Below are 12,553 nucleotides of genomic sequence, written 5' to 3'. Positions count from 1 at the left end.
ACTAAACGCACAACACCACCAAGGTGTGGAGCGGCAGGGTGGAGAACCGGAGAAGCGCATGAACAATAGTTCAGGTTTTCTTCAGAAGCCTCCAATTGGCTGAAGGCAGAGTGAGACATGGTGACATAGGCCTCATCATCGGTGTGAGAGGATTAAAACAAACTGCTCGAGTCATGGAGTGGCATTAGGCTGCTTTATAAAAGTAGTTAGAAACACAAAGTGTGGCTACAAGCTGCAGCGACACGCCCGTAACACGTGTAACCCCCTCTGCTAATTACAAATTTAGAAGAGGGGGAAATAAAACCCAAAAACCACAGTGTTCATTTTATTTTATAGAAATTTGGCAAGATGTACGTAATGGATTCTTCTGAGGTTCAGGTCTCACATTTATATTAAAAATGCACTTGCTCTAAAATGTTAGTGTTCCTATAGCAACAGCTCTTGCACGTGGACTTGTACGATGTAACCAAGCGTTGATATGGTGAGGTTTTCTGAAAGAGTTTTATGCATCAGTGATGGAAGGAATCTCCAGTGTCAGCACTTTGTAACAGTCAGAGGTAAAGCTGTAACTTTTCTAGCCTCTTCAGGGGTGGGGAGTGTTCACGCTTTGTGCTTTCTCAACATTAACCATGAAAGGAAAAAACACTTTTTAAAAAAAAAAAAAAGAAAAAAAGAAAACCCACACCATACTGAGGTGTAAACAAACAATATAGTGGCAACAGCAACCAGACATGGCTACTTAACCTTTAACTAAAGCGATCTAAGGCTTTACAGACCACAATGTAATAAAAAGTGAATAGAAAAACAACAAAAGAACGAGTTAAAGCGTAAGCAAGGCCGTGACTAAGTACACAAGAGAAACGTGAGCTGCAGAGTGAGGTCTGGCGTAGAGCGGCACATACCTGAGACAGACTGCCGAGCACCAGACGCACCAGTTTACGCACGTATGAAAAGGAAGGATCACACGTGGAGTTACGGACGTGTGTGCTGCAGAAGTCCAGGACTGAGCGCACGGAGAGGCGCCTCAACGTCGAGTCATCACACATCTTCAGCAGAACACTGTTCAGGTGCTCACTCAGCTTCATTGGCTAAACACACACAAAGTTGAAATGCAGTTATCAAAATGATCTTTTGGAAAATTAAACAAAATATTCTTGGACCAAAACGATTAACGATATTTGTCGTCTTTCTTAGCCGTCAAAACCATTAACCTGGCTTTTTACCTGACTTTGAGGAATCTCGTAGTCCGCTCCCCAAAACAGAGTCATACCCAGGGAGTACACGTGCATCTGTAAGAAATAAAATTCTAATATGTAAAAATAGTTTTCCACATTGTATTATACTTGCAATAACACCTCTCAATCTGCCACTCGCTCTCAACCTTTTTTTGGTCTTAAAACAGTCTCATAAACTGCCTCTTGGAACCTCTCAAGCCGTATCCCGAACATCTTGTACTCGCCAAAAAAAAAAAAAATTGTATCCTGAACAGCCTGTACTCTCTAAAAGTGTATCCTGAACTGCCTTGTGCATTTCTCTCAAAAAACACCCTCCTGAATGCCTCAAAAACCACTTGCATCTCTTAAATTGCCTCACAAACTGCCTCTTGAGCTGCATCGTGAACTGTCTCAAGCTGCCCCTCAATTTGTCTACTGATCTGCTTCTTGATCTCCCTCGCAAATGCCTCCTGAACGAGTCTCAAATAGCTTTTTAAAGTGTCTCCTGAACTGTCTCTTAGGCCAAGTTTACATTAGACCGTATCTGTCTCATTTTCTTCGCGGATGCACTGTCCGTTTACATTAAAACGCCTGGAAACGCCGGGAAACGGGAATCCGCCAGGGTCCACGTATTCAATCCAGATCGTGTCTGGTCCGGTGCTGTGTAAACATTGAGAATACGCGGATACGCTGTGCTGAGCTCTAGCTGACGTCGTCATTGGACAACATCACTGTGACATCCACCTTCCTGATTCGCTGGCGTTGGGATCTCACACACAGCGGCTCAGTCCCGAATCACTGCTCGTGTGCTTCACTCGCGCGCTCTGTGAGCTGCGCAGGGCCGGAGTGCACACCCTCCAGAGGGCACTCGCTGTTCAGGGCGGAGTGATTTGGAGCGCAGGAGGAAGCACTGAGCTGCACTGAGGTTTATTTACACATTTCAACCTCCTTCAGGCGCTTAAACTCAGTGAGAACATGAACATCACAGCCAGGTGTGTTTAACTGCTGGAGAAGGTGTTCACTTGCCATCCTTCCACTTGCAAGTGGTGAGTGACTTGCGCATGCCCGATATGCACTGGGATCATGTGACGTGCCGTCTAATTAGTCATGTGATTAGCGTATCTGTGTATTGGCGTTGCTGTGTGCATGCGAATTGTTTTAAAAACGTTAATCTGATGATCCACTGATTCGAAATAATGTAAACAGGGCCTTAGGCTACATCCACACGACAACGGCAATGAGATTTTTTTTTTTTTTTAAATATCGCGTCCACATGGGCAACGGATCAGTAAAATATCAGGTACTTATGGCAACGCAACGCTTGCTGAAAACGATGCAATACACATGCCACACCACTACGTGCGCTGTAAGACGGTCCCATCGGAGACACCAGAATAGAAGCAGATGCATGCGCATAAACCCCTTCTTCTGTAGCATTAGCCACAAAGTTTTGATTATTAATCAGTAGCGTAAAACGAAAGACGCAGAAAGAGGAATGAACGGGGGTAGATGGAAGCCGGTACGCCAACATTCTAATATCCTCCAGAATTCTTTAATGGTCCGGAATAAATTGAATGCTACACATTGATGGATTACTTTGTTCTTTTACGCCCTTTTTGAGGAATGTATTGTCAGACTTAAACCAACATCTGAAGAGGTGAGATCGCTCTTTTTTTTTTTTTCCTATTTTTGGTGGCGGGATTGTTTTTGGAAAGCGCACGGGCGGTGCGTGGTTTGGTACTGCTTCCGCAGTGTTTGGACTAAAGACTCTGCCCTAAGAGCTATTCTCTCACTCTCTCTTGCTTTGCACCATTACACAAATATTCACAGTGAAAATATTTTGTAAGCGCGTTTCATGAACCAAGTTACAGGATTTGTTGACAACTCGCATCGAGTTCGTTATACTTCTACCCGGCGTGAAGCACTGACAGTCATGTGGTTGTGACGTCATCGTAAACAAATCCGTTCTACTCATCCAGACGACTTCGCAACGGCGCCGTTGCCAGATTTTTTCACTCTGGAACCCGTTCTCAAAAGATTTCGTTTTGGGGCACCCAAAACGCCGGTGCCGTGTGGACGCCAGGCCGAAATGATAAACAATTTTATCGGATTCACCTGAATCCGTTGCCGTGTGGACAGGGCCTGTAACCTCCTCTCAAGCTTGGTCTTGAATGTCTGTGCCTCTAGACCTGCCTCAAGTCTGAGCGATCACAATCTAGCAACTTTAGCCTACGGATCCAACTCCATAACGGTGTTCATCGTTTTCTAATGACTCAGTTACTTCACTTGATGTTTAATACGACATTCTGGTATCATGTAAACAAGTCACATTTTAATATTTTCTCCAAATTCAATGGAACCATTAATCGACACGGATAGGTCGACTGAAACTTTGCAAAAAAAAGATAGTTATAACACAGAAACAGTTTGTCTCTATTTGTCTGAATCAGCAGTGAAGCAGCCACAGGATAATCTCTGTTTACTAAAGCGGGGGCTCAGTCAACGTGCCTATTGTGTAATTTAACAAGGCTACCATTATCCTTAAGCCTTTGTTAGAACAGTACGAGCGTTACGAAAAAAAAAAGCACGCCTGCATGCTGGACTTTTCTGATTGCTGCTGTATGCAACACAGCAACGGTCACATCGTGATATTTTTTGTGAATTAAATGCAGGAAGCTTGAAAGAATTCCCATCAATGGATCAAGATGGAGGTCAGATATGATGGAATATAAGGAGAATTACACTAATACACCATGTTTACTTTTCCATCATCTCTCAATCAACCTCACTGACAGTCTTCTGAAAGTCTCACACTTGTGTGTATAGAAGTTAACTAACATTCATGAGGAGACAGCGATGGTACATGCAAACATTTTTCCTACTGTACAGCTCCTCAGAGACACAGAGAGAAGATTGATTTGGCATAAGTGCAGGAAAAAAAAAAAAAATAGCAAAGCCACATTCTTTGGTTTGCCAAAAATGCAGCGGATTCTTTCACTCTGCTATAAAAGAACAAGGTTTACATCCCGGACTGAAATACGACACTGCAGTGTGTGTGGGGTACAGAATTTAAAAAGCATTAAAGTGTTTAGAACTTGTAGAATACGCTATAATCTGGTTGACTGTTCGTTCAAGGAGTGACAGACACAGTGACGTCCTGTAAATAAATCCAGCCTCTTTGAAAAGGAAAGACTGCTGTCAACTCGGTGTGACGTGGCAAAACAGACTACTACTTGTTTTTCCCCACTAAAAGGAATAAAACCACAACGATGATCAAAGCTGTTCTCTGCAGCCACAGTACCTGTTCCATATCAGAGAGCGAGGACAAGTTGAAGCCCTCGAGCACTTCTGGGGCGGTGAACGCTCTCAGGTCCTGCTGAGTCACATTCTCATCTGTGAAGGAGATGTTTCCCGAAGGCATGAGCAGCAGAGACCATGGCGAGATGATGAAACCAAGGGCAGTCGGGTCTGCAGGTAAGAAACATGCAGACAAACTATTAAAAACATCACAGGTTTTAAAAATATGATCGAAGAAAAGAAGGATTTTCTACATCAGGACTGAACCAGGTGATATGAACTATACATGATGCACAATCATGACTTTCATAAAACAATATACTTGTGAAAATACACACTTTAAGCAAAAAGGTCATGGACATATTTCCTGCTCTGGGATAATTCAACAGAAAGCGGTTCCAGACACCAATGATGGATCCTGAGCACTAATGGATATAGAGGATGAAGTGATGGAAAAAAAGAAAAGCCCGAAATAGAAACCAAGCCAAACAACTGCATTCCTCCTTTCAGAGCCTCTCACTGGGGTGCAAATAAAAAACAAACTGAAAGAACAAAACTCACCGAACAGGCTTTTTTTTTTTTGAAAGATTAAAAGAAAAAGCAGCCTTGATAAACATCATATTTCCGAGCTCTTAAATATACGGTAAAAAGGCACATCAGAGTAAAATTGGTGTTTGCAGCTAACGCAGCTAGCATTTCCCATAACGTTATTTATGAAGATTAGTTTGTGTGATGTTAGTGTTACAACCTTCATTTGAATCCCTCAAGAAGTCATTACATAGCTGTGTTTAATTCAAAAACCTGATCAGCCATGTAAATCATACCATGTCTAATTGAGAGGGAAGTTTCATTAGCATGCCCAGACAAAGTGAGCCACTAATGAGATGTAATGAAATATTGAGAGATTTTGAGGAAAAGTTCTTCCTGATTGCGCAAGAACGAGGTCATAAAACAGTCATAAGGCTTTCACCCTCTCAGAGAAGTTACTTATATTAGTCAGGGCACAATAAAAGTTAGTAAAACCTAAACTCTAATTTATTCTTTAATAAACCGTTTTCTAATTAACCTCAAAAGATGTAACATTTCCCCAGTTATCCTGGAAAATCTTCATGTTTTAGCTTGCTGGCCAACATTAACTGCAAATATTTAAGAATTCGTCTTCAAATTTCACTCTGAAATCCTGTCAGGTTACAGTATGTTAGCTGGCTAGCTCTCATTATCAGAAGAATATTAAAAATTGACTCAATTATTCATTCAAAAACTATAAATTTACCAGAGATTAGATTTAAAATCTTTTCAAAAATCATTTCAAGTTAAGAGAAATGTTATAATACATGTAGAGTTAGTAGTAAAGAATTAGGAATGTGAAAATCCTCTCAGAAATCCTGTCAGCTTAGATAGCCATCATTAGTTGGAGAGTAAACATCCGTATTTGTACAGTATAGGATTTAATCCTCTCAGAAATCTTGTCTGATTAGCTTGTTAGCTAGCAGGCTAGTATTACTACTGGAAAATTTAAGCTACATTAATATGCCTTTATAAAATCCTCTCAGAAATCCTGTCAGGTTAGCCTGTTTTAGCTAGCAGGCTAGCATTACTAGTGAAAATTTTAAGCTATGCAAATCCTCTCACAAATCCTATCATTAGTAAAAACATTTGTATTATTTGTACAGTATAGGATTTGTTGAAACAAGAAAAAAAAAAGTCTGCACACTTAGATCCTTTAGTTCATTTAATTGCCAAGCTTTCGGTCAGAGACCTTCCTCAGGGCACAAACAGATGTAGCATACAACAAACTAATCAATTAAGATTCATTAAGGTGCTCAGTCACACCTGCACAGATGAGTTGTAGTCCAAGTGTGGGAGTTGTAGTTTTTCTGTTCTTCCTAGTTTCATATTTCCTCTACCCAAGGTAGCTGGCATTAAATTGACCCCAAATGCACCAATAAAATTACCCACCACAAAAGCATACATCTTTTTACATACAAACTTGAGTACATACACACATAAGCAAATGTAAAGTTCAAGATAACTGCATAAACATCAGCAAAAACTTCATAAACTGCAGTTTCAAGACTTAACAAATAGTATACCTCCAATCATAACATAACACTCATGTCAAAGTCTACATTTAACCCTTTGGGTTGTAGGGCATCTAATGTATGGATCCAAAACAATTCCCTTTGACATAGCACTTTATCAATGTTCCCACCCCTTAACAATTTAACTTGCTCAATTCCCTGAAACCGTAGGGAAGAAACAGGGTGGGCACACACTACAAAGTGACAAGCCACAGGGTAATTAAGATCAGCCCGTCTACAACTCATCTGTGCAGGTGTGACTGAGCACCTTAATGAATCTTAATTGATTAGTTTGTTGTATGCTCCATCTGTTTGTGCCCTGAGGAAGGTCTCTGACCGAAAGCTTGGCAATTAAATGAACTAAAGGATCTAAGTGTGCAGACATTTTTTCTTGTTTCAACAGTCTTTTGGTTTTGTTTGGCACCTTTTTATCATGAGTGCGGTGTGATCTGTTTAAATACAGTATAGGATTTAAAAGATAATCAGAAATCCAGTCAGATTAGCATTACGAATGAAAATTTTAAGCAACATAAATCATACATGTCAACCTATACGGAATGTCCGTATTTTATACGGATTTGATTCAATAAACGTAGTATACGGGCGTACAAATAAAGTTAGACGGATTCTTTAAAAAAAAAAACTTCAATATTTATTTAGAGCTATAATCAAGTCCCACGATGATAAAAAGAGTGCATAACATTTACAAAATGTACAGTACTGTACACTACAGAAAGCACAGACAGCCAGTAAAGAATCTTATGAAATTGCGCGTTATCTTGTGGTAGCAAGACTTCGTTCAACTTCTGATCATGCGCACACCGCATTGCGAGAATCCCGCCAACCGGGAAGTATTTTGTTTGAAACACGTATTTCCACCTGAGTGACTTTCACTAGCGACTGAAAAGATTCTGAATGGGCACTCCGGCAAGATCAACACAAACACTTGCTGTGACATGCAGCCTCGTGAGGTATTGGTGCAGAGCGCTAAAAAAAGCTGTCATGGAGTACAATTCAGAACATTACAGTGACACTTTGTGTTTTTGTCGAACATTGGAGCTTTGTATTCATTCTGAAGGTTGCTATTAATATTGAATAAAAAGTAACTGGGATACATCATTGTTAATTATCATTCAAATTTTAGGTAAATTATTTTAATTTGCATCTTATATGGATTTTATAAGGGAAATACGGATTTTGGAGGTTGGTTATACAGGTTTGATTGACCAAAGGTTGACATGTATGATAAATGCCTTTAAAAATCTTCTCAAAAAGCCTGTCAGATTAGCTCACGTTAGCAATAAAGATTATTAACTTGTAAATTATTTAAATACCCATCAGAACTCTATTATTTTGATGATGTAACAGACAACGATAATTTCCGCTAGCAAAGCCATGGGATTTTCAGGGCCCGTTTACACGAGGACGCTGTCGGGTAAAAACGACTAAATATTTTATCGGAAGTGCCTTTCGTCTACACGGGGACGGCGTTTCCGAGGCTGAAAAATGGAAGAAATTGAAAACGCCTTCCAGAGTGGATAAGTTAAAAACAGCCCCCGTTGCATATCCGTCTAAACTACCCAATACGCGAAACTCCGCTCGGATCTGCTCACATCGGGTACGCGTTTACGTCATACATGTCATATACTGTACATGCCAGCCCGGGAAGTAAGAAAGTAAGTAAAAAAGTAAGAGCATGTCTGATTACATCGATCCAACGGACTTTCAAGCTGCTCTGGCAGCTTTAATAAACGTCCAGGAGTCCTTCGAACATCTATACCGAATCTGCACATATACCGTTAATGAACAGAGGCGGGTATAGTATGCTCTTACTTTCTTACTTACCATAACCAGAGTAGTCAAAGTTTTCTCAGCGCAGATGTGCAGATCAGACAAGATGGAAGACGTTGCGCATGCGTGCAGACATAGCGGAGGTCTTTCACAGCACCACCTAGCTGCCTGGCATGCACATCCAATTGAATTCCACACATTTATGCGTCACCGTATAGACGCAGATTTCCTCCTTGAAAACGGTCGTGTAGACGCGGAAAAAAGTGAGAACGAAAACGGACTTTTGCGTTTTTGTTTCAGACCGTCCCCGTGTAAAGTGGGCCTCAATATGTTGACATGGAAGAGTGAAATAAATAAATAAAAATATCCTCCGTTATTTCCTTTTTTATATCACCTGCCTATAAATATGGTGAATAAGAAACAGTCTGAAAACAGAGGGGTGAATTTCATGTAGCGCTGCTTTAACATGCTGGAATTCAATATGTAAACCCACATTTCCTGTGGCGACGTGCTGACCACAGCAAGACCTCTGATGGAGGGCAGAAGGGGGAAAGAGAAAAGAAAAACGAAAACACCACAGAGTGAATTCTGCACCTTAAATTCACTACTCAGCACAAACCAACACAGAAGCAGTTATATGTGAACTGAAGTACATCCTACACCGTTATGCTTTTAACGGAGACCACACAGCTTTGGAGAAGAGAAGAAAACGGTGACATGACTGGAGAGTTGGCAGGGAAGCTAATCTTTTATCTGACACATCAGAGAGAGAGAGAGGCAGTCATCATCCGCCTCCAGCTTGAGGAGATATTTAAAAAAATTAAAAAAAAAAAAAAAAAAAAAAACCACACCACACACTAAAAGAGGCAGTAAAAAGACTCCATTCAGATGTGACAACACCAGGGACATCAAAAGTCCAAAACATGAGTCACACAGCAAGAAGGAACTTTACTTCGAGGGAAACAGCCTGCACGACATTTTCACCCCAAAACATTCAGACTGTAAATGAACACCTGAGCATTCATTAGCAAGCTAGTTATCCTGCTAACAATAAAAACGACTAGCATAACTTGTAAACTAGTCAAAATCTGGCAGGAACATCTTATCTAACTAAAACCCCTGTAATTACAGAATGTTTATTTACCCAGCAGGCTATTATGTTTAATTTGGCTGACTAATGAGCCAAATTTAGCATATTCCCCCTCCATAGCAGAGCAGCTAGCACTTTTATACACTTTAAATCAGGAAAACGGAGCACTGTTTTATTTTCAGTCATCTTAATTGGTCTTTATTTTACCACATCACTTTTAAACAATTCTGTAACTGCTTCATGCTAGCTCTGTTTGGGCGATGATACAGTGGAAACAAATGACATGCCTAGCACAGTCGTGGTGCTAGCTTTCATGAAGAAACCCTGTCATGCAATAGCATTTAGAAATGTAACCTTCATGACACAAATTGGTCGTTTAGAACAGGATTTCTCAAACTTTTGCTCTGGGGCCCAGTAATGTTAGGCCTTGGTGCTGCAAGACCCTACGCCTCTGTGCCGCCCCTCCACACATACATCGTGTGCACCTCCATAGATAGAGTTTATTATTTATTTTATTAGTAGTACTTGTTACAAGTAGCAGGCTTATACCAGCATAATATTTTGGCTAAATAAGACCCAACAGGAGTGCATTGGCAGAATTGTAGAAAATTGCCAAATGACCAGTAACTGTCCAAAGAACTCATCTCATTATCTGTAGCCGCTTTATCCTGTTCTACAGGGTCGCAGGCAAGCTGGACCCTATCCCAGCGGACTACGGGCGAAAGGCGGGGTTCACCCTGGACAAGTTACCAGGTCATCACAGGGCTGACACAGACAACCATTCACACTCACACCTACGGTCAATTTACACCAAGTTCAGACTGCAACCTGAAACGACCCATATCCGATTTGTTGTGAAATCCGATTTTTTTGTTAGGCCGTTCACATTACCAACTATATGAGACTTGTACGCGATCTCCAATATGAACGGAAAACGACCCAAAAGTGTCCCGCATGCGCAAATTGACACGTAATAAGCACATCTACGTAATACGTTTAAAAAAAAAAAAAAAAAAGTGCACTCTTCAAGTTTGCAAGTAAAGCATGGAGATGAGGCGAGACCTGGCGATGTGGTTTTTGTGGCGGCGGCAGAACTCACACAATAATCTGATTGTGGGCAGCAGACTAATGAGACCGAAGGTGTCAAATTACTGGAAATTTCCAGAACAATTTTATAAATCTTGTAATACAGGATGATTGAACATCCAGGTCCCTACCAAATCCACCATTAGCTTGATCAATTCTATAAAAGTCTATTTAAATTCTGAAAACTGTACAAATGTTGTTTTCCACCAAAGAGGCGGGATTAGCCAACGCAGAATAGTGACGTTTGTCTCTTGTTGATGTGTAGGTCGCATGAATGCGACCTGTCCGGTCAGACTGCAGTCGCATGTGAAAATAACGGATATGCATCGGAATTAGGACCACATATCCAAGCGGCCTGGGTCGCATGTGAAAAAAAATTGGATCTGTGTCGTTCAGATTGTCAATAACAAAATCGGATACAGGTTGCATATGGGCAAAAAAAAAAAAAAAAAAAAATCGGATATGGGTCGTTTCAGGGTGCAGTCTGAACGTAGTCTTAGAGTCACCAGTTAACCTAACCTGCATGTCTTTGGACTGTGGGGGAAACCGGAGCACCCGGAGGAAACCCACGCAGACACGGGGAGAACATGCAAACTCCGCACAGAAAAGCCCTCGCCAGCCACGGGGCTCGAACCCGGACCTTCTTGCTGTGAGGCGACAGCGCTAAACACCACCGTGCCACCCCTGTCCAAAGATATGCCGCCATCGCCATCATTAGTAGAAGTAGTAGGCCTAGTATTATTATTATTGCTTAGGCCTAAACTATTATTAAACAAGGGAAACTAACAGAAGTGCTTCGGCTTTGAGATTATTGCCAAATTACATAAAATGCACTGATATGTAGGCCCAATAATTTTACTATTATTAACCTATTATTACCATTTGCATAAGAACCATTAAACCAAGATTTTTTTTTTTTTAACTACACCTTTGAACTTGAAGCACTGCCAAACAATGCCTCAATAACATGCACACACTTATAAAAAGGTCTACCAGAAACATGGGACCTCAAACCGAGAAACCTAAAGACCCACTGTAGCCCTAATACTGACTGATTACACAGTCCCAGTCTGAAGGGAGAACTGAACGTAGGCTACGTGCTGACTTTTAACCTCAAATGACAGGCCCAGTCACCCACAGAGATTTGGTAAAAGAAAAGTCAGCATTCTAATGCAAAGGATGTGCCTGCTTTCTCGCCACTAACGGGTCGAAACGAGGAAGACAGGGTGACAAGGCCACTCGGAGCGTGTTTGAGTTGAGCCTGTTTCGGTATTTTGTCTTTGTGGCTGTCAAATGTGAAAATGCGGTCTCGCAGAGGTATGTTGAATGGAAAGGCATCAGTGTTTTCTCTGCCATCTCACTCAGCTGGGGATCTTCATCGCAGCATCACAGCCAGAATTCAGACAGAGAAAGTCGACCAAATCTCGACTGCAGACCAGCATTGCACGAAAGCTCCAGAAGTTTATCCTGCACCACAGGTGGCAGAGCGCTCATTTCTGGGTTGGTGAACGGATCCCTTACCCATTGCTTTTCCATGAGATGGGATTTTGAGGGGAAGTATGAATCAAAATGATGCAGTGTTTCGGTAAGGTGTTGAGCGATCACTGCCGGCACCTGCCCCAAATCCACACCTTCATCAGCCAGAGACGACAGACAGCTGAACATGTCAAACACACCTCTATTAACTCTTTGGTCCAGACTGAGAGCTTCTTTCTGAAAGCCATGATTTTATCATTGGCTTGAAAAATGTCACACACTTGGCCTTGGATCAACAGGTTTAGCATATTGAAATGGTCCAGGTGGTCATAAAGATAGACTCAAGGCTGATCTCGCAGGTGATTGGCAAGATTGGACTTCTTGGATTGGACTGTTTGTCAAGAATGCCTCAACCTCATGCCTCAACTCGTACACTCTGTTCACCACTTTACCCCGTGACAGCCAACGAACCTCAGAGTGCAAGAGCAGATGAACATGATCTGCACCCATCTCATCAT

At 41.4% G+C, this 12,553-nt stretch overlaps 1 protein-coding gene across 3 annotated transcripts in view; it reads right to left on the bottom strand.

The window, feature by feature from the left end:
* The window catches only part of ptpn13 (protein tyrosine phosphatase non-receptor type 13), a 114,501-nt gene that overhangs the window by 73,916 nt on the left and 28,032 nt on the right, over window positions 1-12,553 (bottom strand). For all 3 annotated transcript variants that reach the window (XM_060935360.1, XM_060935363.1, XM_060935362.1), the window contains exons 3-5: window positions 4,516-4,682; window positions 1,224-1,289; window positions 903-1,088 (exon numbers count right to left, since the gene is read on the bottom strand). In XM_060935360.1, coding sequence (XP_060791343.1) covers window positions 903-1,088; window positions 1,224-1,289; window positions 4,516-4,682 — 419 coding nt within the window. The remainder of the gene's footprint in view (window positions 1-902; window positions 1,089-1,223; window positions 1,290-4,515; window positions 4,683-12,553) is intronic.

The sequence above is a fragment of the Neoarius graeffei genome, chromosome 12 (genome assembly GCF_027579695.1).
Source record: "Neoarius graeffei isolate fNeoGra1 chromosome 12, fNeoGra1.pri, whole genome shotgun sequence".
NCBI lineage: Eukaryota > Metazoa > Chordata > Actinopteri > Siluriformes > Ariidae > Neoarius > Neoarius graeffei.
This window is presented reverse-complemented; position numbering and strand designations above follow the sequence as displayed.